The sequence below is a fragment of the Chrysemys picta genome, chromosome 9, assembly GCF_011386835.1.
Source record: "Chrysemys picta bellii isolate R12L10 chromosome 9, ASM1138683v2, whole genome shotgun sequence".
In the NCBI taxonomy this organism is placed as follows: domain Eukaryota; kingdom Metazoa; phylum Chordata; order Testudines; family Emydidae; genus Chrysemys; species Chrysemys picta.
The window spans coordinates 82679084-82701017 of record NC_088799.1 but is presented as its reverse complement, the minus strand read 5'-3'; the positions used below and the strand labels follow the sequence as shown (position 1 = coordinate 82701017).

The following is a 21934-nucleotide window of genomic DNA, read 5'->3' as shown; positions in this document are numbered from 1 at the left end:
CGCTTGATAGAGATCTTGTAGGTGTTTGTCTCTGTCTGAGGGGTTGGAGCAAATGCGATTGTATTATAGAGCTTGGCTGTAGACAATGGATCATGTGACATGGTCTGGATGAAAGCTGGAGGCATGTAGGTAAGTATAGCAGTCAGTAGGTTTCTGGTATAGGATGGTGTTTATGTGGCCATCATTTATTAGTACTGTAGTGTCCAAGAAGTAGATCTCTTGTGTGGACTAGTCCAGGCTGAGGTTGATGGTGGGGTGGAAACTAAACTAAAACCTCTCCAGTGCGTGGTAATACCCATTGTTTCATATTCTCTGTGTGACATACATATATCTTCCTACTGTATTTTGCACTACATGCATCCGATGAAGTGGGCTGTAGCCCACGAAAGCTTATGCTCAAATAAATTTGTTAGTCTCTAAGGTGCCACAAGTACTCCTGTTCTTTTTGCGGATACAGACTAACAGGGTTGCTACTCTGAAACCTATATAAAAATAAAACCACCTTATGCCACAGATCTGCTGACTTTAGTGACAAAAATAATTTTTAGTTCTTTACTTGTATCATCTCTGATGAGCCAACACAGCTATGGAAAAGTGAACTGAAATCTATTCTCTCTCATGTATCAATGCAATTCTTAAGTTGCACTCAGCTACATCTATGCAAACCCATTGAAGACAGGCAAGTGAGGATCTAATTTGGCCCATAGAACATGTGTTACTGGTGTTGACATATAAGGGGGGGGGGAGTTTTTTTAAACTGAAAAGCCCAGGTTCTCAGAAAAACATTTGAACTTGTAAACTGGGCAGATTTGATAGAAAAATTGAAACAGGATTTGTCAGTTTTAGAGAAGCACTGTTCAGAACAGAACTGCACTTTACTTGATGCTATGAACTCCTGAGCAAAGGAGTTTGTGACAAACCCCTTGTTCACTGATCCGGGAAGGTCCAAGTTGAGGATTCCGTGTTTCTCCTCCAAACAGCTGATAAGCTTCACTGAGAGCTCAATTCTGCTACCCCACCACGCATGGAACACAATGAGAGCGTTCAAAATATTTGTTTCTGTGCAATTTTATTCTGCATATAAATTCTATTACTAATCTGAGATCTTCAAACTTGCCAACCAAAAGATTTGTAGTTCAATCTTTAACACTGTATCAGTTTGTCATTTTATGTAGCCATGGAGTCTTAAAATTACACTTGTCATGTAGCTCTACTGCCCTATTAGTTAAATTTAAATCGAACACTGAATCCCTATAAAAATTATACTACCAGTAAGAGAGGTGGAATATTAAAGGCTCTAGGGCTGTGAAGACCACACAAAGAGAATTAAACAAAATGGGTCACAAGATTTTGGATACTTTATAGGCAAAAAAAATCTTCAGTAGAACTAAGAAGTGGTTTAACTTAATTGCTTCCCTCTCAAGTACTGGGTAGTTTTATCCTAACTCAGATTTAGTTAATGTGCTGTATTGACAGAAAACAGCAGATTTCATTTAAAAAATTAAGTTTCCATTAAGTTTACTAATTGCTGTACTTTTAGTTAATGCAAGGTATCTTCAGGAGAAATCAACTCACCCTAACAGCTGATAGGAAAAACAAGACTTTGACAACATACCTACATCATCTAAAAATGGTATCTGCCTCCTCAAAGTTTAAGATCACATTCAGTGGTGAAGGGAAATTATAAATCACCCACACCAAAGAAGTTGTCAAATAGACAATAAGCTTCCCTGACATGTAAATTAGAGCCTTGTAGACTCAATTCAACAAATCAGAAAAACCTAACACAGGCAAATGAAGAATTTCATTGACATTGTCAGGAATATTTAAGATTACTAAAATGAGAAAAATCTTAGAAGCCTGCAAGGATTTAGAACTCCCACTTGCCAGGAACATTTTTGCCTTAGGATACAGAAATAGAATTTGCACTTTCAAGTTCCATACAGCAGTTGATACCATTGATCAGGGGCTGGTTAACACAAAGTGACCTTAGGCACATTTCTGAGAAGCATCTACCTTTGACATTTTTCTTTAGCCAGCGTCTTTGATTGGGGTGGCAGGACTGTGTTGAGGCAATTCACACTCATACTTGTGTTTCTCTGAGGCATCATGATCTAGTTAGTGGCTAGAGTTCTGTCCCCAGCTCTGCTGATGACCTGATGTATATCCTTGGGCAAATCATTTCATATCTGTGCCTCAGTTTTCCCATCTGTAAAATGGGGATAAAATCACCTATCTTTGTAAGGTGCTTTGATATCTATAGCTGAAAAGCATTAAATAAGGGCTACAGCCCAGATTTTAAAAAGGTATTTATATGTTGGTGTGCTCATTAGGATTTAGGCTAAGTACTAAAATCCCTTTTGAAAATGAGGGTTAGGCTCCTCAATCAATTAGGTGCTGCAACTACCTTTAAAAATCTGGACTTACGTGATATATTGTTTCATCTTTCTCTGATTCTGATCCTGTTTTCCACATAAATTTAGGGGGCCATAATTATACTCACTAATGTAACATTTGTCAAGATTTTTTGATCAGCAAGTTAACTGAAAGTTCCACCTCATTTCCTTTGCATCTATTTCTGTTAAAGTTGAATAAACTATTTGAAAACTGTCAAATAAAATCGGAAAAATTCCAAAGGGGGTAGATTTTTAAATAGCATGAAAGACAAAATCCACTTTTTGAAGGGCAGGTTTTATAAACAAAGAAACAAAATACATTAGAGGCCAGCAATATTCTAAGGTTCCAGTCTTCTACTTAAAGAAAAAAAAAATCTATCTTTAAGTAGGATCCCACAATACACAAACTTTGCTGTTTCTTAACCATGCCCATTGGTTGTTACTACAATATATGTATGTTCTACTAATACGTGCCACAAATTTAACAAATTTTAACATGCCTGCAATAAAGTTTCCATGCTGGTGTGATTTTATTTATGACCTTCTGGAAGTTTCAATGCTCAAGTAATTTAAAACAATAGTGTACAAAACTCTGGAGGACGTTCTACAAAAAATAGTCCTGCACTGCCTTGCAGAATGTATGTGTATGAAAGAAAATACACTAACTGACTTAAGGCGTTTCTACTTATTTCTATGATTCTTGGAATTTAAGAAGGGCTGTTCAATTAAAGCAGCATCATTAGCGTCATCCACAGCAGCAGTTTAAGATTTAAATGCATCTTAGGTTTCAGAAAACCTAAGTTCAGAAATCTCTTTTCAGAAAGAAAATAGTAACCACTTGATAAGGAAAAACAGCAGGTTAAGAAGTGTGAATCTGCAGACAACGCAGTAGGGATGGAAAGAAAGCTGGTATCCTCAGAAAGCTACAGAAGCTTACACAACTACGGAGAGAATCGAAAAGGCACTGGCTATGATACAGGATTCTTGCCTAGAACAGCAAGGCAAAAATTGTGGGCTGGACACTTAGGATGGAAAAAGCCCTAGAGCCCATACTGGATTTGAGATTTAAAAAGGAGTCGATATAATTATCTTTAAATAGCACCTCCACCAGAAGGATTCCAAATGTTATACACAAATTGATGTCCAAATCTATCCAAATAAACCAGTTCAGCTATCACTGAACAGTGGCCACTAGGGCAACACACTGCAACTGACAGAATAACTGTTATTCAGAGATACAGGCCCTGTGGAACTGGGAATGCTGACTCCAGTTGTTGCAGGATCAAACCTAGAGTGCTTTGAACAGAAATACAACATTTCTTAAAGAGGCCTGTTGTTTTACAATGAGATCTAGGGAAATGAGCTGCCAGGATGGGACAAGACCAGAGTTTAGAGAGCTGCTACTAAAAATTTGCTGAAAGTCATCCAAATGCCATTTTCTAGGGAGTCATTTGTGTCAAGGGAAGGTTGTATTTGATGAAGGAAAAGAAATCATTGTGTTTCCTTCTAATATATAGAAAGGAAAGCTGAGCATCACTCTGGGATAGCATGAAAATATGGACAGCATGTATTGTGATGGCTAATGGTGCTTCATTAGTATCATTCACCACAGATCAGACTGAGACCTCTATTGACATTGAGCAGCACCTTATTCTGCAAGTAAGTGCCACTGAAACCAGTGGGACTGCTTGTGGAGTAACGTACTAGTCAGCATGAGCGGGGGTGGGTGGTAGGGAGGGAAAAATCACTCTGTGATTTCTAGTAGTCTTCATTGATTTGGCATTTTAATATTTTAAATTTTAACCCACGGTAGGAATTCACAAGCTAAAAAAACTGACCAAAGAGAAACATCTCACAAACCTCTTTACCTTAAAAATGCAAATACTTTAATTTTTGTAGGAAATAAAAATAAAATTGTAATACAAATGAAGTGTCTTGAGCCAACCAAATTCATTTTGAGAAAAAAACACAGTGCTCCTGTAGACATGGTACAAAAAATGTTCAGCAGTGAATCAACTAAACCGATAACACATATGCAGCTTCAAGGAAAACAGCAAATGGGCTTTAATCAGACACATTTTTATACAACTGTCCCTCAAGAAGTACATTAAAGACAAAGTACCAACAGACTTACAGAAATAGCAAAAACATTTCAAGTTTTGAGCTGAGTACAACACAGAATTTTAGAGAAGTTCCTACAAAGACCAAATCATGGCTAGTATAAGAAAAAAGTACTTGTGCTCTGTTTACAGATGACTAGATCCAGTGCTACAAAGTACACCATTAGTACACTACTACAGTAATACAGATGCATATGTACACATGAATGAATGTTATGAGAAAAGACAAAGGCCTAACATTTTAACCTAGTCTTTCTGCATTGCTTTTACAGTTTGAAGACACCAATGGATGCAGCAGCATGTGTGGTTTTAATACTTAACCTAACAAATCACATTGACTGCAATTGGCACTGAGCTGAGTACCATTAATGCTAGATATTTAGGAAAACAAGGGTTTTAACACTGCCTGTTGTGAGAATTTGCTTAATTGTGTTAATCAAGTGATGTATAAAGTATTTTAATTAAAACAAAACTACTATATTCGGAAAGGGCTTCCCCCACAGAACATGTGCCTGCATGTGATGGGAACAGAACGTAAAAAAGGACCGGCTTCAGATTCACAATTTGCATTAGTCATTTCCACATAAAGAATCTGGTCACTCATTGCAAATTGGGGAGTGGAGGGGAGAGAAGAGATTAAAAATGGAAAAAAAATTTTTTTTTTGCTTCCGGCCCCACTATAATGGTCACCCCCATATATTTCTTATTGAATAGTATCAAGAACCATATTTTTAATTTATTTATTGCATAACTCACCAGCTCTAAAACTTGAATGGAAGACTAATTGTACCTGAATGGGGTCTGATCCTGCAAGGTGGACAATGCCCAATGACCTCAGTGGGAACTGGAAGTACTAAGCACTTCAGAGGACTGGGTCCAAAGTGTATCTCCATCTGTGACTGAGAATCAGTTCAAATGCAAAAAGGCAATTGTATAGGTCATGATTCTCCAATGTGCCAAACTCACTCAGCTCCCTGTGGATTTCATTAGGCATTGAAGGTAATCCAGGAGGCACTCTACACCTTGTGGAATTGGACCTATACAAATTAAAAACCACAACAAAAATGTCCATGTATTACTAGCAGTCTCCTTCCCTAGTCAGGAGGGCTGGAGAGCAAAACCAGCAAGCACTCATTCACCCTCTTCCCACTAGAAGAGTGTTTTTTCCTATGCATTTTATGGATGGAATTTCCAACAGCGGAAATACACTGCAGCTAGACAATGCCATGGGAAAGAGTGTATACATTATGTTTTGTTTACTCTAAAAAGGGCCAACTAGAACTTACGGCAGCTGTGACCCAATTAAATATTCCTTTTTTTCTGCCAAGCAGTGATGAGAGTAGCACTCTACTTCTACTTGCACTGTAGAGAAGAATTGCAAGACAAAGCATAATTTAAGATTCCAGCATTATGAAGCTCATTCAAATATTCTGAAGAATGTGAAAAAAATAAAGCCATATTGCACCTCTTCCATCTCAACCTCTAAAGCATGTTAGAGTATCAACAGCAACAGCTTCCTTAAGACTAATACATTTTACAACCAGATACCCACACACATTGTAACACTATCAATTTGTAGCATGTGAAGTGAGAGACTATATACAAATGTGCAACCATTAGAATTTCTAATTCAAACACAAAAAACCCCCAGGAGAGAAAACATTTATACAAACAAGAAACCACCTACTCTAAATGGCGTATTTTCCAGTTATACAAGTCAGAATGGAAAGAGGCATGTAACACTGTTCCTTTTACAGCTCCGTATAAAAGTAGTCTTGACTCAGTGGCCTGCATGTTATTAACTCTGGATAAATAAGTTACAGTAGTTTGTCTCCTATAAGATGTGTTTAAGACAACTGCTTAGTAACAGTTTTTAAGATTTCCTGTTACACTAGTAGTGGCCATATAATCAAATCACTCAACAGCTTATCAGCAGGCAGGATGTTATAAACAGAACATAGGCTTCTACAACCATTTTGAAAGCCACAGTAGGAAGCCAATGCTAGTCGATAGGAGTCCAGAGGACATGCTGCAGTGCTTTAAACTGCCTTTTATTTCTGAATCAGAAAATCTTCCTCTTGAATGAAAAGTTTCTAACTAGCTGGTCTTCAGGTAGTCCAACAATTTTATGGTATCCCAAGAAACTATGGAATCATTCCCATGACTACTACTTTACAGCACTCTGATTAGCACTATATTACAAATGATTTCTGATATACACTCTAATTGTACAAACATACATCTTGACAAGATGAACTTTGCTGTAAACTGTTGCCCTTTTTAGTTGAGTTTTACATTTTGAAGATTTACAGCCATGCACCGTTTTGTTACTGAAATAAAAAACAAGATTAAATGCCAAGATCACTATCAGTATGTAGAGTAATCCTACCAGAGCTGCATGCACATACTAATAGTCAAGCCAAGAATACAAGGGATTTGCAGAGATGTCAAAATGTCAGATTGTTCTAGATATTATACTTAAAGGTCACAAGGTATCTTTAAAAAATAAATCTATGGGTGGTTTAGAAGACAAGGTACTGTATGAAGACTTTATAAAAACATTTTGCAAAATGCTTTTGTACAAAGATTAACGGTATGGCTAAATCCAACAGTAGTCAGTGGAAATTGTTTTAGTACATACAGCATTTAATTTTCATTAAAGATCACATAGAAGAGTGTTGAAGTTTAAAATAATTGGTCCTGAAAAGTACCTCTACTGGCCTCATTTGCAATTTAAAAGTTCTCAGTTTCAGGAAGGCTTGTTTAGGGTTTGATACACTTCTGCTCCTGTCCAGAAAGGAAAGCCAAGCTACACCTATTGGTCCTTTTGAGAAGGGCTCAACCAGCAAAAAGTGCCAGTGTGAAATTGATCTCTTACGGAAACTGTTGTGGAGAGGCAGAGGGAAAAGAAGTTCCCATTAAAATACAGTTTTCCATGGAATCTAAAGAAGTATTTGAGTCACGCGTACACTTAGAATTCTGGACCAACAGACTAAGATTAAAGGTGTCACCTTTTAACATGAGACAATTATGTTAGCACAGCAAGCATGAAAAAGAGAGTTTAGCATACAGGTTAGTTTTGATTTTAGGAGTTGGGCAGAGCCCTTTTCTCTTTAAGGCAGAGGGATTCAAGAGTGGATTTTCTTCTCTTGAGATGTGGGATTCATTGCCACAGAAATAATGCATTTAGAAGTATTAAACTAACACCAAGATATTAAATGCATATTCATTTAAATGATGCAATATTTCTGGTGTATACCATAACTTAACATGTGTAAAAGAGTGGCTTTTTTTTGTCCCTAACAGATCTTTTCACCAGAGTTCTGTATTCGATGTGCTTATTACAGTGTTTAAGCTGTTTAGATACTATGCAATTATCTCCCTCATATCCTGAAAACAAAGGTTTTTATTTTGAAATCAGACTAAAAATAGCTTGCTTTAAAAACTGAATAATCCACTAATGAAGAAAAAAGACGTAAAAAGCCTTGTCCTCATTGCCATTTTAGACACTATAAATACTCTGCAATTCATCTTTTTGTATTACGTATATTGTGATCAAACCCATAACAGGATATTTTCTTGCCCATATCTGCAAATGAGATACTGAGAGTAATACAGTCAGCATAAAACCAGAGCTAGTTTCCTTCTTACTATTTACATAGTTTTTCTCCCCCAGTCTCCACACACTGATCAGTTTGAACACTACAAACAGCCTGTAGTCAGTTTCACATTCAGGGTTGTATGCTCTACAACAAAGGCTGCTGCATTTCATATTACCACAGGGGAAAGTTTGAACTATTTATTGAAATAATATATTTTTTAAAACTTTGAAAACATTCCTATTTGAATTAGTTTTCCATAAATCTAAAACTAGGTTTTAAGACCAGATAGTCTCTAGTATAAACTCTAAAACTTGAACCAGAGGAAGCAGAAATATTTTCAGGACGACTATACACAAAAGGCCATTGGAAACCTCAGAGATATTTTCCTTTTCGTAATATATTTCCCCAGAAAAGTTCAGTACTGATGGAACACCTGTTTGTTCTTCTTGTTGGATTTTTTGTTTGTTTTTACCCAATTTCTCCAGCTGAATTTACTGAGATTTAAGGAAGTCAAGTACTTGGCAAACACCACAGTGAGTCCATGACTCAGCCAGAATTATAACCCAGGGAGATTTCCTTTCCTTCCCCCCCTCATTCCCCCAAACAACAAGATGACAATCCCCAATAAAGTTTTTCACCTTTTTAACAAAATCAAAAAGCCCACTGTCATGAGAGGTGCTGCTTATTATCATGGTCTAAAGCAAATATCTTTTTAAAAAGTTGCCTATCTGAATGCAAATTACTGAAAGGTATGCCAATAAAAATGGAGACTATGAGCAGTAGGGTCATCCCTCTTTGGCTTTACCAGAATGGGAGCTGCTACATGGTATTTTGTGTATAATGGACCTGATCATGAGAGATGTTGAGCACCTGCAACTGTTACTGAAATTAATGGAATGTTTGTTTTGTTTTAAAGGAGGGGGGGAAATGAGCTTGAATGTCTTCACTGGAAATGGAATGCAAAGTCAGCATTAATGTTTTAAGATCAATGATAACATTCTCAATTGGCACTTAAGATGTGCTATGAGGCAATCATTTTTAGCCTTTGTTTTTAACAACAGAAATACATTGCATTTGTTGTTTCTGCCTTGATTCTAGGTTTGAGAGAAAGCACATTTCTAGGTCAGAACAAAAAGTTATCCCCTTGTTGCAAGACCCACGTTGGCAGGATAAAACAAGAAAAGTTCTGGGGTAAATTTAAACATTTCCCTCCTTTCTGGTTTGTAACTCGCAGGATTTTAGAGAAAACTTCTTCACCACTGGCAAATGCAAATACTGCAGTATGTTTTTGTGTGGCTCAAGAACATTAAATCGGAATAGGGTATTCTTAGACATGTTGCAGAAAAGAAAAGCTAGGGACTCAGGTGACCATCTGAGACCCTAGGGAAGTTGGCAGCAGTGTATTCTTAGACATGTTGCAGAAAAGAAAAGCTAGGGACTCAGGTGACCATCTGAGACCCTAGGGAAGTTGGCAGCAGTGACATATACAAAACAGTTTTAAAAACAGTGACCACAAAAGAATCACATACTACAGCTGCATATTACAATAAAAAAAATTACACTGCCATGGTTGGATATTAAGATGGTCTCAATAAAAAAAAGGCACAGTTCCTTACAAATGTGCATAGGAAATGAAAATAATTAATCAGCCTCTGCTACAGTGTAGGATTCCATGCAGAGCATCATTAAACAGCTAAGAAAAGCCTTTTCAGCATATCCACATTTTAAGGTGAACTAAAATGGCATTTACATCCTTTCATTGCCAAAACACAAATCACATCTCTCCTACCCGTTATAAATACTGTGTGGCTTTTAACCCTCCATATCAAAGTGACCAAAAGCATCTTTATACTCTGAAAACCCAGTAATAGAAGTCATCTTTAAAACCTGGTAGGAGAGACCACAATTTCACTGGAAAATGAGGTTTATACTCTCAGTCAAGGTAGCCTTCTAGGCAGCTCTGCATGCACATTCATCTTTTAATCTGTGGTGATGCAACCCAAACTAAAGGTAAAATCCCTTCTCTAGATTGTTCGCACACCTCACAAAGAACAGCCCCTCCACACACACACACTAACACTTGGTTGTACACGGTCAGGGCAGCTATGCCTTCACAGGGCACAGATTTTGCATACCTTACTACCACATTTGAATGGCTCACACAGAGTACACTATAAGAGATAATCACTGGTACTGCAGCTTTTCTTTTTTAGCGTCTGATTCTATAACTTCCATGGTGCTGTGAAGGTCAGGAAGGTCATGATGATTAACAAAGTTCTCTTTGTTCTTTTGGTCCCGACTAGGCATGATGTCGACTTCCTCCACTATGGCACCATTGGTCAACAGAGCAGGTGGTTCACTTTCATAATCCTGGGGAGTGTTCAGCATTGGGGTTTTCGAAGACTCAACTGAGGCATTTACAATTTTAGATAAGGAGCAAACTTCATCTGGCAGGGGACCATCTAGGAAGGGCAGCTTCTATACCAGCAGAAAGGAAGTAGCGAAAAAGATTAACAAAAGATGAGACACCAGGGCCTTATGTTGAACAAATGTTAATAGTCTTGAAAACGCTCTCTCATCCACCAGTTCCTGAGCACTGCATCTCCCAGGTCAATGCCTCTTTTGCAATAAGCACTATAATATTTTATGCATAATCTGTATGCAACATAGCATTTATAAGAGTATCAGGAAAATGGCTTTTCTTAAAACAGTGTGTTTGAGGTAGCAAATCTACAATTTTCAGTGTTCATACTAATCTAGCAAAAGACTCAAACACCTCCTCACTAGTCCATTTTTAGATGTCTAGTCATGTGCATAGAAAGGAAATCATAAGCAGAGAATTTTGGTAGCAATTAAAAGCCACGCTGCTCTTTTCTGCAGGCTGAATAGAACAGAGATACTCATGTACAAAGCTACAGATCTTAAAAAGTGGATCTACACTATTTTTGCTGCCTTATGAATTTGCATCCTCATTTTTCTGTGTAAAACAGGTCAAATTAAAGCAAACACTTCTATATTTAGCAAAATTTTCTTTTGTTACTGGTGAAAGGAGATGGATTAATTATACTAGAGATTTAAGTGCTTTGTTCTCCGGGGTGGCACAGCACACGCAGCAACAGTGCTAGCTTCTCCCATGTACCTCAACCCTGTTCGGGCAACTCTACCGGGGAGAGAATGTGACCTATTTACTCTTTGGTCCCTCTGATATGAGGGAGTCAATTGTAATTGGGTTGTAAATGCCAAGTAAACAGATTACCTAGATATAGTCAAACAAATGTTGGGATTCCAACCTGCGCTGGATTTGCACCAGTCACCTACAGATATATGGCTCCACTATCCTAGTCTCAGGCATATTTGCTCAAATCATCATACAGTTTTGTACATTATCCATGTGCAGGACTCACGTTTTCCAGGTCAGTTGCACTGTCCTCCAACTTCATCTTCTGGCTCATGCAGTTGAGGAGATGGTCCAACACACACTGCTTTGGATGCATCCCTTTGTCAAAGCGGTTATACATTCCACACCAGAACCTCAAGGACAGAAGGAAAGGGAATTAAAAGATCTGCTGTACTTTGTTGGTTGTGACAGGGAGCAATTGTTGTTCCTGTTTAAAGAAGAGATTTTCCACTAGTTCCACGTTTATTTAAAAACCTAAAATCCTAGGTTTTATAAAACCTAACATGAATAGACAAGTTTTCATGAAGCTTTAGAAGGATTAAATGAAAAGTTCTGAGGATCTATATATTCTTTGCCATGCCCAACATGGTCCAGAGGATAGGGTACCAGATAAGGAGGAGACCCAAGTTTGCTCTGCAATGGATTTGTGAGCTTTGACCATTCAATTAACGTATGTGCCTTTAACTTTTCCCATCTACACCCTCATTTCCCAAGTACCTTAACTCTGCAGTAACACTTAGCACTTTGAGATCTATAGACTGAAACAGCATTGTGCACTAGTGACTGAGAAACAGGAGGTGAAATTGACCAATTCAGTTGTACAGTAGTGTTCCAAGGCAAATAAAGATGAAAAACAAACAGCATAAATAATAAATCCATTCAATTTTATAATAATTTCAGCAGCAACAGCATACTTCTGTGTATCAGCAGCACTTTAACACAAGAATATCCCTGTTTAAAAAAAAATATATATATAAGGAGGCACTATCTTTAACAATAATGTGTCCACTCTCTCTAAGGAAAGCTCTAAGAATTGAAGTGACAAGGAATTTGGAAAACTACTCTGCATATATTTTAAATTATTCTTATTTTTTCCTGTAACAGGGAGGCAGCTAGTTGCAGATCAAATATTTAAAAGAATAGTACTTGCACTTATTTAGTGGTTACCTGTCAATTTCAAACTGCTTTACTAGTTGGAAAGCATGATTGTTCTCATTATACAGATGAGGAAATAGAGGCACACAGAAGTCAAGTGATTCACCCCAGGACACACGGCAAGGCATTTTAGTGATCACTTCCATTCCTGTGAAAAAAAGTGTCCCTCCTCCAATAAGTGACTTACTGGAAACTGAAAGGTAGAGTGTTTGGCTTAAGCTCCTTGTAAGCGGTGAATCCCTTATACAGAGGATTCCTGAACTCCTGCTTCTTCTGTAATAGGAAAGGCCACAGGGAATGGGTCTTCTCAAAAATCCTGTCAATTACAAAAAAAAAAAAAAAAATCTAATCACGAACAGTGTTAGTATAATTCTAGCTGCACTGTTCAGGATTTGAGTAGGGCTGCATAGAAGATATTTATCCTTTCTATGGTGCAATTAGTGTGCCTTACAACCACAGACACACACTCCAGTCCAAGCCCTGGGTAGCTGATAATTTAAATTAGATAATGGATGGAGTAAAGTGAAGGGGAATAAATTGACACCTGCAAGTTACTGTAGAGTTGCTATTTAAAACATGGAGTTTTTGGGATACATTCTTCTCTATACATGAGATTAAGTCTTTCACATTGCAGAGCATGTGCAAGAATTAAGAGAATTTATCCCTAACCTTGATTACCTTTCCAATTACATTTTAAAAGAGTTTGAAGAGACTTCCAGACCTTTGCCCCATGAACTGCCAACTCACTTCAGAGCCTCCCGTTCCCTATGGCAAGTCCCAAGGAAGTTGCCAAACTGGCAGGAGTAGACGTGGTCATGGATTTCGAGAAGGAACCGCTCATTGAATTCAAATGCACAGGGAAACTGCTGCATGAGCTGCCAGACACATTCAGTGAACTGAGTGAAGACAGGGGACACTTCCTTTAGGTCACCATCCAGATGGCCACACCTGGAGAGTTAGAAAGAAAGCTACAAGGTTGCATCCTATAACATTCAACAATAAGAGAAACTCTCTGACTATCATGTGACCTGAATATTTACTCTCTCTCAAGGAGAGGTGACCCCAGTGCTGGGCCTCCAGTAAGTCACTCTATATCAGGGGTGCTCAAACTGGGGGTTGTGACCCCTCAGAGGCTCACAAGGTTTTTACGGGGAAGGTTGCGAGCTGTCAGGCTCCACCCCAAACCCCGCTTTGCCTCCAGCATTTATAATGGTGTTAAATATATTTAAAAGTGTTTTTAATTTATAAGGGGGGGGTCACACTCAGAGGCTTGTTGTGTGAAAGGGGTCACCAATACAAAAGTTTGAGAACCACTGCTCTATATCATGTATGGTTTAGGTTCCGAGATAGCAGACGCTGAAGTAGAGAATACTATTGAGGTAATCAGTACTGAGGTTGGAAGGTTCTGGGGCACATAACTGAGGCATTTGGTACTGAGGACAGCACAGTCCACCAATTTAGTGGGAATCACATGTCCTATCTTGGAGGTTGATACCAGTACACTGGAAGGATCTTGACAAATGAGTCTGTATTGTGAATCTGATGACATGTCTCAGTTTGCTAGGTGCCAAGGATGGTGATCTGTGCCTTGGCTCATCTCTGGAGTGGTCGTGGTAGACAAATGGGGCCTCTAGGTACAGGTGGCCCAGGAGCTCAAGGTGCAATCTCCGGTCACCAGGACACTAACAGAGAGAGACTGACCAGATGGCTGAGGCCTAGCTACAACCCTCCTCTCAGTGTCTGAGAATCTTGTATCAATCTCACGGAAGAACAGCTTCAGACAGGCTTCCCTTACTCTGAGTGCATTTGGAGAAAGTGTGTCAAATAGAACACTGTTCTCTGATGTGTCCATCTCCAATGCAGAACAGGCACTGGGAGAACCCATCATTAATAGGCATCAAAGAGTCACACAAAGGACCAATCTTAAATACTGGTGATTTAGTTTCTGCCATGAAGCTAGTACCACCCCCATCCTTCCATACTCTGTACTAACAAAGTTATTTAATTAAAAGATATATTTTGCCAATGGGTGACTAGCCATGTAAAAAACTTAACTACCACAGTGCACAGGGAAAGGGCAGATACTGCATAGGTTCCATCTTGCTGCCATGGGTGGTAAGAAAGAACTGAGGGGTGGCTGGGCCTGTTCCGCACTTTATGCCCTTGGATGGAGGGTGCGTAGAACCTAGGGCACAGGCAGGGGCTTCAACAGACATTGCTGGCCAAAATAATCTAATTTGCACACAAAGACTGGAATCCATATGGACTATCATCCAAAGAACATTATAGCTTAGATGATGCTCAGAACACCTCATATCATTTTGCAAAATGTTTGCTAGCTAAGGAAGGATTTATTTTTCCTTTTAATATATCCAGAAACAAAAGGACCAGAACAAAGGAGGGATCACAACAGTTTAGCAAAGCAGGTAATTCTCCTCCTATCGCACTAAACATTCCACACTGCCAGGAAAGCCAGTGGTTTGGAAAGGGACACTACCTTCAAATATACAGAAACAAGTAGTGATTTTTGCAAGTTTGCTTGGGGCAAACAAAATTGTTCAATACTATTTTTTCCAAGCTAATGGCAACATGGTCTCTCTTGCTACAGAGAGCAAGCTGAACACATACAGAGGATAAAATCACAGCCTGAACTCCTTCATTCCATCTACAGTATCATGCAGCTAGCCAAATCACAAAGGGGAAATTCACCTTCCCATGAAACATCATGCACCAGCCACTACTAGAGGCAGAATAACTCTCTCATCCTTTGTTCCTAGGCAATGATGAAATTTCACTCTTTCCTAAGAACTTGACAAAGTGTGCAAAAAGTAATTTACATTTCATGCTGTCCTTCCTTTATAATACTGGTGAAAGGCACATTTAGTTTCCGGTCTTAGAAAAACAAAAGGTGAAAACAGTCCTTTCCACAGAGGGAATAACTGTGGGATGTGCTTGTTTGGGCTGCAATTCATCTTTGGATAAGTCCTTCTAAAAAACGTTATGTGGATCTCTAAATGGGCTTTTCTTCCAGTGTCTCTCACTTTAAGAAAAAATATTTATTGACTACAGTATTAAATAAGAGTATTTTCATATTGAGACAATCATTAAACAAAGTTCAGTTCAGTACAGAACTTCAGTTCTTCACCATTTAATGTTATAGAAGACGACGACTATTTCTTCCTAGTGTTAGTCTGGACCAAGTAAATCTCTGTATTTTCCATTTGTTAATTAAATTACCATGCAGTGCAAATGGACTATCAATTAGAGAGAGTAACATTTTTATAAGACCATGGAATGCAAGTCTTAAGTCGGTTAGTACTAGCATTGTGGGCTGAAGTTAAAGCTGCAAATAATCTGTAAATGTTTGTTGGGATTTGCCCCCAACCCTGGTCAACACAGAAGGGCATCAGAGGCAAAAAGTCCCTCCAAAACGTGACTGTTTCACACACAGTATCAATGTAATATCAACCCATTGTATGGATGGAGAAATGGAAGCATAGAGGTTAAATAATTTGTTCACCATTTTGTAAATCAATGGAAGAATATAGGAAAACATGCACAAAACCCAAGAGTTGATGAATCCCCCTAAGGATTCCAATGGAAAAAGAGCAAATGCCCCTTATGCTAAACACATACAGGTTGCATTTTACCATCAAGCCTTCTCTCTTGTTACACCCTGAGTATAATCTGCTTTTACCTGTGTGAGAACTTGTGGCCCATCGCAATCCATTCCTTTTCTATTAGAACCTTCAGTTTCAAAGAGAGAAAGCAAATGAAAAACTATTAAGTTGCTTGGAAAAAAGTGAAATGATGCCTTAATACCACAGAATTCTTGTAGCTAGGCTTAGTTGATAGTATCTGTCATACCCTGCATATTTATTAATAAAAGGTTGATGAAAATTATAGGATGATTTATGGAATTGGAACTATGCTCCATCACCAGTAGTATTATTGCTGGGATGGGATGTTATTCTGAATCTTAATAGTCCTGTGAGAATCTTTGTGCTGTCACTTTGTTGGTGATTTTGCTTTAGCAACAAGAATTAATTTCAATAAATACATTACTACCCCCAGGAGACAAGTAAACCCTTTCAAAACATAACCCCACAGACCAGACATCTGTACATTTTTTCTTGAGGTATATGCTAAAACCATCACTGTTTATTCCACTACACAGCTACTTCATTCTGAAGAGACCCAAAAATACCTTGATACTCAGTGCAGCAAACCAAAATTAAGAAAATTTTATTTTTAAGAACATATACATGGGAATGTAAGGAGTATTCTATCAAATGGTAAAGGCCTTAATTTCTGGCCTTAAATGTAGCTAGTTTACTTCTGTTAGTCTTAAAGGTGCCACAGGACCCTCTGTTGCTTTTTACTGGATTTTTTTGTTTACTTAATTGAGACGTTTCTATTTTACCTAAGTATGAACCTGCATAAAACCCTTATCAAAGAAAATGTATGGGAGCAGCTTAGCAAGGACAGGTACAGCAATGCACTGAATAAATGAATTGGTGCCTTAAAGGCATATCTTTTTAGACTGTATTACGTAGTCAGCCAGAAGTAATCATCCAGGGATTTAAAGAGCAGAAGATACCCATAAACTTACATGTGGTGTTTCTTTGGCAAATACATTATTTTGTTTGTTTTAATGGTTTCGGGATCTTTTTCAGGTATTTATTATATTCACCTAGGAATGACTAGTTTTATGATTCGTAAGGTACACTTTAGATGTTACAAAAATGACAACAAGTCTTTTATATTATATTAGCACCTGATTCTGATCAGGACCCACTGTCACTGCAATATTGTGTACCAGGCTGATCATGCTGAGGTCTCATGTTCCAATAGAAACTTGACAGTTATTTATTATTTGTAGTAGCATAGCACACAGGAGCCCTAGACCTGGATCAAGACCCCATTGTACAGATAAAAGAATGTTGCAGCAGAATTTAGCAGCAAAAAAAGTTAGCAATTGACCTGAGGTAACAATCTTCTCAGTGCAGCACAGTTGCATCTGTCCAGGAGAAGACAAACAAAAGTTGCAGTGTTTTGCATTGCTTTCAGTTTCTTTTCAAGGGGCTAATGAGCAGCAGCCCATTTCTAATGGGTTTGTAACAAACGCAGGCGGGCAGAGATGCAGCGCACCAAGTAAAGTTACATTTTACATTGACAATTTAGCACAAAAAACAAGGCAACTAATTTGTTAAAAGCAAACGGATGAAATTCACGACCGTGCAGAGGGCTTTAAGACAGTGATGCATGGGCTTCATGCTGACCCTCTGCACAGGGTGAATTTCACCCGAACAGATAGTTTTATAATGGGTCTTAAACCACAAGCTTCCCTCCCAGGCTCTTTGTAAGCCTTCACATCCTATACCAGAGGTGGGCAAACTACGGCCTGCGGGCCACATCCAGCCCATGGGACCGTCCTGCCCAGCCCCCGAGCTCCTGGCCCAGGAGGCTAGCTCCAGCCCCTCCCCCACAGCCTCAGCTCACTAGCTGCGCTGCCAGCGCAATGCTTTGGGCAGCGGGGCTGTGAGCTCCTGGGGCAGCACAGCTGCAGAGCCCAGCCTGACCCGGTCTCTGCTGTGTGGTGGTGGTGGCGGCAGCATGGCCCAGCTCCAGCCAGGTGGCACAGGTGTTGTTCCGCCAGCCACCGTGCTCCAGGCAGCGCAATAAAGGGGCACAGAGCAGGGAAGGTTGGCTAGAGGGCAGGGAAGTTCGGGGTGGTGGTCAGGGGGCAGGGGAATAGAGGGTTAAATGGGGGCAGGGGTCCCGGGGGGGGCAGTGTCACGGAGTCCCCGGGCGATGCTCTGGAACTGCTCCCCACAAAGCCAGTCAGGACTTTGGGGAGCCTCCTCTCCCATGGAGCAGACTGTCTTCAGGGCAAGAAGCTCACATGGCTTCACCTCCTGGGTCTGACCTTGGAGCATTCAGCATATGTCCCTCCGTGCGCTTCCCAGAGCGAGTCCGCCCAGGCAGGGTACTGGGGAAGCCAGAGGGTCCTGCATGCACCCCCAACTTCACGCTCAGAATTGACTCTCAGCCAGTCAGTAAAACAGAGGTTTATTAGATGACAGGAACACGGTCTAAAACAGAGCTTGTAGGTACAGAGAACGGGATCCCTCAGCCGGATCCATTCTGGAGCCCAGCGAGCCAGACCACCCCGTCTGCCCTCACTTCCTGTCCCCAGCCAGCTCCAAACTGAAACCCCCTCCAGCCTCTCCTTTGTGGCTTTTGTCTCTTTCCCAGGCCAGGAAGTCACCTGATCTCTTTGGTCACCTTTAGCTAACCCCTTGCAAGGGGGAAGGGCCCTGGCCATTTGTTGCTAGGAGACAGATTGTCGGCCATATATGCACACTGGAGACTTAAGAAATGCATAGGGGAAACTGAGGCACCCACACAGTATTCAGAGGAAACATTAAGAACTGTCCTACTTCGTCACAGGCAGTCAGGAAGGAGCGGGGGTGTTGGATGGAGGAGTGGGGGGCAGTCAGGGGCAGGGTTCCAGGGGCAGTCAGGGAACAGGGAGAAGGGTGGTTGGATGAAACAGGAGTCCCGGGGGGGCCATCAAGGGGTTGGATGGGGCAGTGGGGGTCCGGGGGCGGTCAGGTGACAGGGCGCAGGGGAGTGTGGATGGGGCAGGAGTCCCGGGGGCCGTCAGGGAACAGGGGGGTTGGATAGGGGGAGCAGATAGGAGGTGGGGGCCGGGCCACAACCCCCTCCCCTAACCAGCCCTCCATACAATTTACGAAACCCGATGTGTCCCTCAGGTCAAAAAGTTTGCCCACCCCGTCCTATACTCATGCACATCTTGCTAAGATGCTTCATTAGCGGTTCTCTTATGGATGTGCAGGGATATAGAGATTTGAGTCATAAATCATGTACTAGCTTTTTGTACCCATGCTACTCAGAGCAATTATAACTTAATATATAAATAACTTTGCTTCTGTAGGTTACTGACACTCTAAAAAAGTTTGCTGCTCAAAGTGATCTAAAGTGCTTAATCGGGGCTTGTTTACATTCCAAACCACTTCAAAGTTACAATGCATATTTCATTTTTAAAACCCAAAGCATTTCTGTTCTTACCATGAGTCCTTTAAATGTTCTATAAAACGGATCTAAGAGGAGGCTAGCCAGTGAACAGACTTGAGCTGTACGATCCCACCCATCTGAGCAGTGGACTAAGACACTGGCTTTTTCTTCTTTCACTGCCTGCCAAGAGGAGAATAAATCAGAACGCAATTTAACAGTTGGTAGTTGTGGTAGCTAAACATAACCCCCTTCATCTCACAAAGTCTGATTTACCTTTAATAGAGTTACCAATAGGAACATTACAGAACAAATACAGAAACATGGCCCTCACCTCTAAGAGTTTTCAATTTAACTTTAAATGTTACACAGTCCAGGGGGAGGAGGGAGAACAAACAGCAAGGAAGAGTTGGGATGAGGAAGGACAGAGATTTCAGCAATATGAACATGCAATTACTCAGCATTTGTATATTCATATCCATATCATCTATATTTGTATTTGTTGCTGACACTTCTTGTGGGCACTATGAGCGAAGAAATCTTAAGGAAGGATGTAAATGAGGAAAGTTCACCCTGTCACTACCCTGGGACTGGGAATTTATCAAGGAAAATGAGGGAACAGAGGAAGATCATCACACAAAATTCCTCCCATATTTGTCTCTCTTCCTTTGTACTGGTAGCAGAAGAAGAATACAAAATCATTTCTCTAAAAAAAAAATCAAGAGAAAGGAATTCACAATGGAGCAACCCAGAGATGAGAGAATATTTATGCAAGGCAATTGATTTCTACCAATCATTTCCTGCATTCCCTTTGAGGTTAATGAAGAACTGTTTGCTGCAGCAAATTTGCTCCTTCTACTTGATCTGCAGACAAGTCATGCACCTTACAATAGCCCATGGAAAAAAGAGACCTGTGTTAAAAGTTCAAAATTATGCCATCCCTGTAGCATATAGTGACAGAAGATGACAAACGCACTCAGAAAATCCCTCACTTAAAGCACCACAGTTGTTAAGAAAAGTTATGAGTTATTTGCAATATTAACTACACATCAGGACACGTAGGCATCTTTTTAAATTATTCAGATTGAAGTAAAATAAAATTAATGAGGACAAATGAACAGTAGGCAGTGTTGCTCGTTAGAATATACTGGATAGGTCACAGTTTCAATCCATGTAGGAAATCACTATATTACAATCACAGGACACACACAGACACAATTAGGTCTCCCAGTTCTGTCTTTTTACCATTGCAGGCTCATTTTCTAAATTTTCTGGTGTTAAGTCCAATCTAGTGTTAAGTGTCCAAACAATGGGGCTTCCCCCATTTCTCTTGGGTTTCTATTGGGGAAAGTTATACCTTAGCAAGAAAGACTCCAGCATCCATTACAGCTTTAATGTGCCGTAACCAGCCTGAGTTCTCCAGGCCAGTAAGGAAGTCACTCATTGAGGGAGATTTTGTTTCACACACTGAAAACACAAACAAAAGAATTAGCTGAGATTTCTCAAATGAAATGCACAGTAACCATGATTTTCTCAACCCCTCCTGTCCATCAATGCTAATCCTCCTCCCGTCCTCTCCTGAACAACAGTGACAAAGCTTGGTTGATCATGAAAGCTAATGTTCTCTGAATATTGAAATACAGGAATCAATTTTCTCTCTTTAAAGAGATCACACACTATAGATATTGTGTGTGTATATACACACAATTAAAATTCTTTAGCTTGCAGAGGGTTCTAGCATTTAAGCCTGGAGTATTTTTCCTCCTCCTTTCACCACTATAATCAAAATCTCATTTCAAAAGCGCTCTCTCCAACCAAGGCAAGTGATTAAGGTGTTATGTGTTTACCCATCCCTTCATTATAGGACATCATCACACACATTCAGACACCACCAGCATATAATCACTATAAGAAACTGACTAGAGAAAGACGTGGAGTTCTAATTTCTAGAGGTAAATGACTTATCTAACCTTGAAGAGGGCTCAGATAATATGTTGAAAAGCATACTAGAAAATGCTTATAATGTTATAGTTCAATAGTTCCTGAGCACCTGTGAGAGACACTATCATTGTCAAGGCCTTCTAGCCAAGGGGATAAAATAGGAATAAACTAGCAGTTATTCTGCCTTTTCACCCACTCCAAAATAAGTCATCCAGCATGGGGTTCTCGAGAGTAGAGCAGTATTTTTGCATATGCCAAACCCTCTGTCCTATCTAGCCTAATTTTTCCCCAAGGCCACTATCAAACCCTGGATCCTACCAGACCAGGTGACCTGGGCATCAGTTATTCGATCAGTCCATAACATTACATTGCCAACTCAAATATTAGCCTCCTATAAATTTTGAATGACCGTGTTTGTACTATATGCCTCCTGATACTAGGCAATGGGACAAGAGAGAAGGACTTATAGTATCAGCTTCACAATGTTCCCCAGCCTCTGCCTGC

At 39.8% G+C, this 21934-nt stretch overlaps 1 protein-coding gene across 15 annotated transcripts in view; it reads right to left on the bottom strand.

The window, feature by feature from the left end:
* Positions 1-4259: 4259 nt before the first annotated feature.
* The window catches only part of MTMR8 (myotubularin related protein 8), a 37929-nt gene continuing 20254 nt past the window's right edge, over positions 4260-21934 (bottom strand). For 7 of the 15 annotated variants that reach the window (XM_008175953.4, XM_005295676.5, XM_024112462.3 and 4 more), the window contains 7 exons: positions 20847-20956; positions 19547-19672; positions 16149-16198; positions 13199-13399; positions 12639-12767; positions 11523-11649; positions 4260-10596 (listed from right to left, as the gene is read on the bottom strand). In XM_008175953.4, coding sequence (XP_008174175.2) covers positions 10303-10596; positions 11523-11649; positions 12639-12767; positions 13199-13399; positions 16149-16198; positions 19547-19672; positions 20847-20956 — 1037 coding nt within the window. In that variant the 3' untranslated portion in view covers positions 4260-10302. The remainder of the gene's footprint in view (positions 10597-11522; positions 11650-12638; positions 12768-13198; positions 13400-16148; positions 16199-19546; positions 19673-20846; positions 20957-21934) is intronic. The other 8 variants (XR_010590418.1, XR_010590420.1, XR_010590421.1 and 5 more) reach the window with 3 other exon arrangements.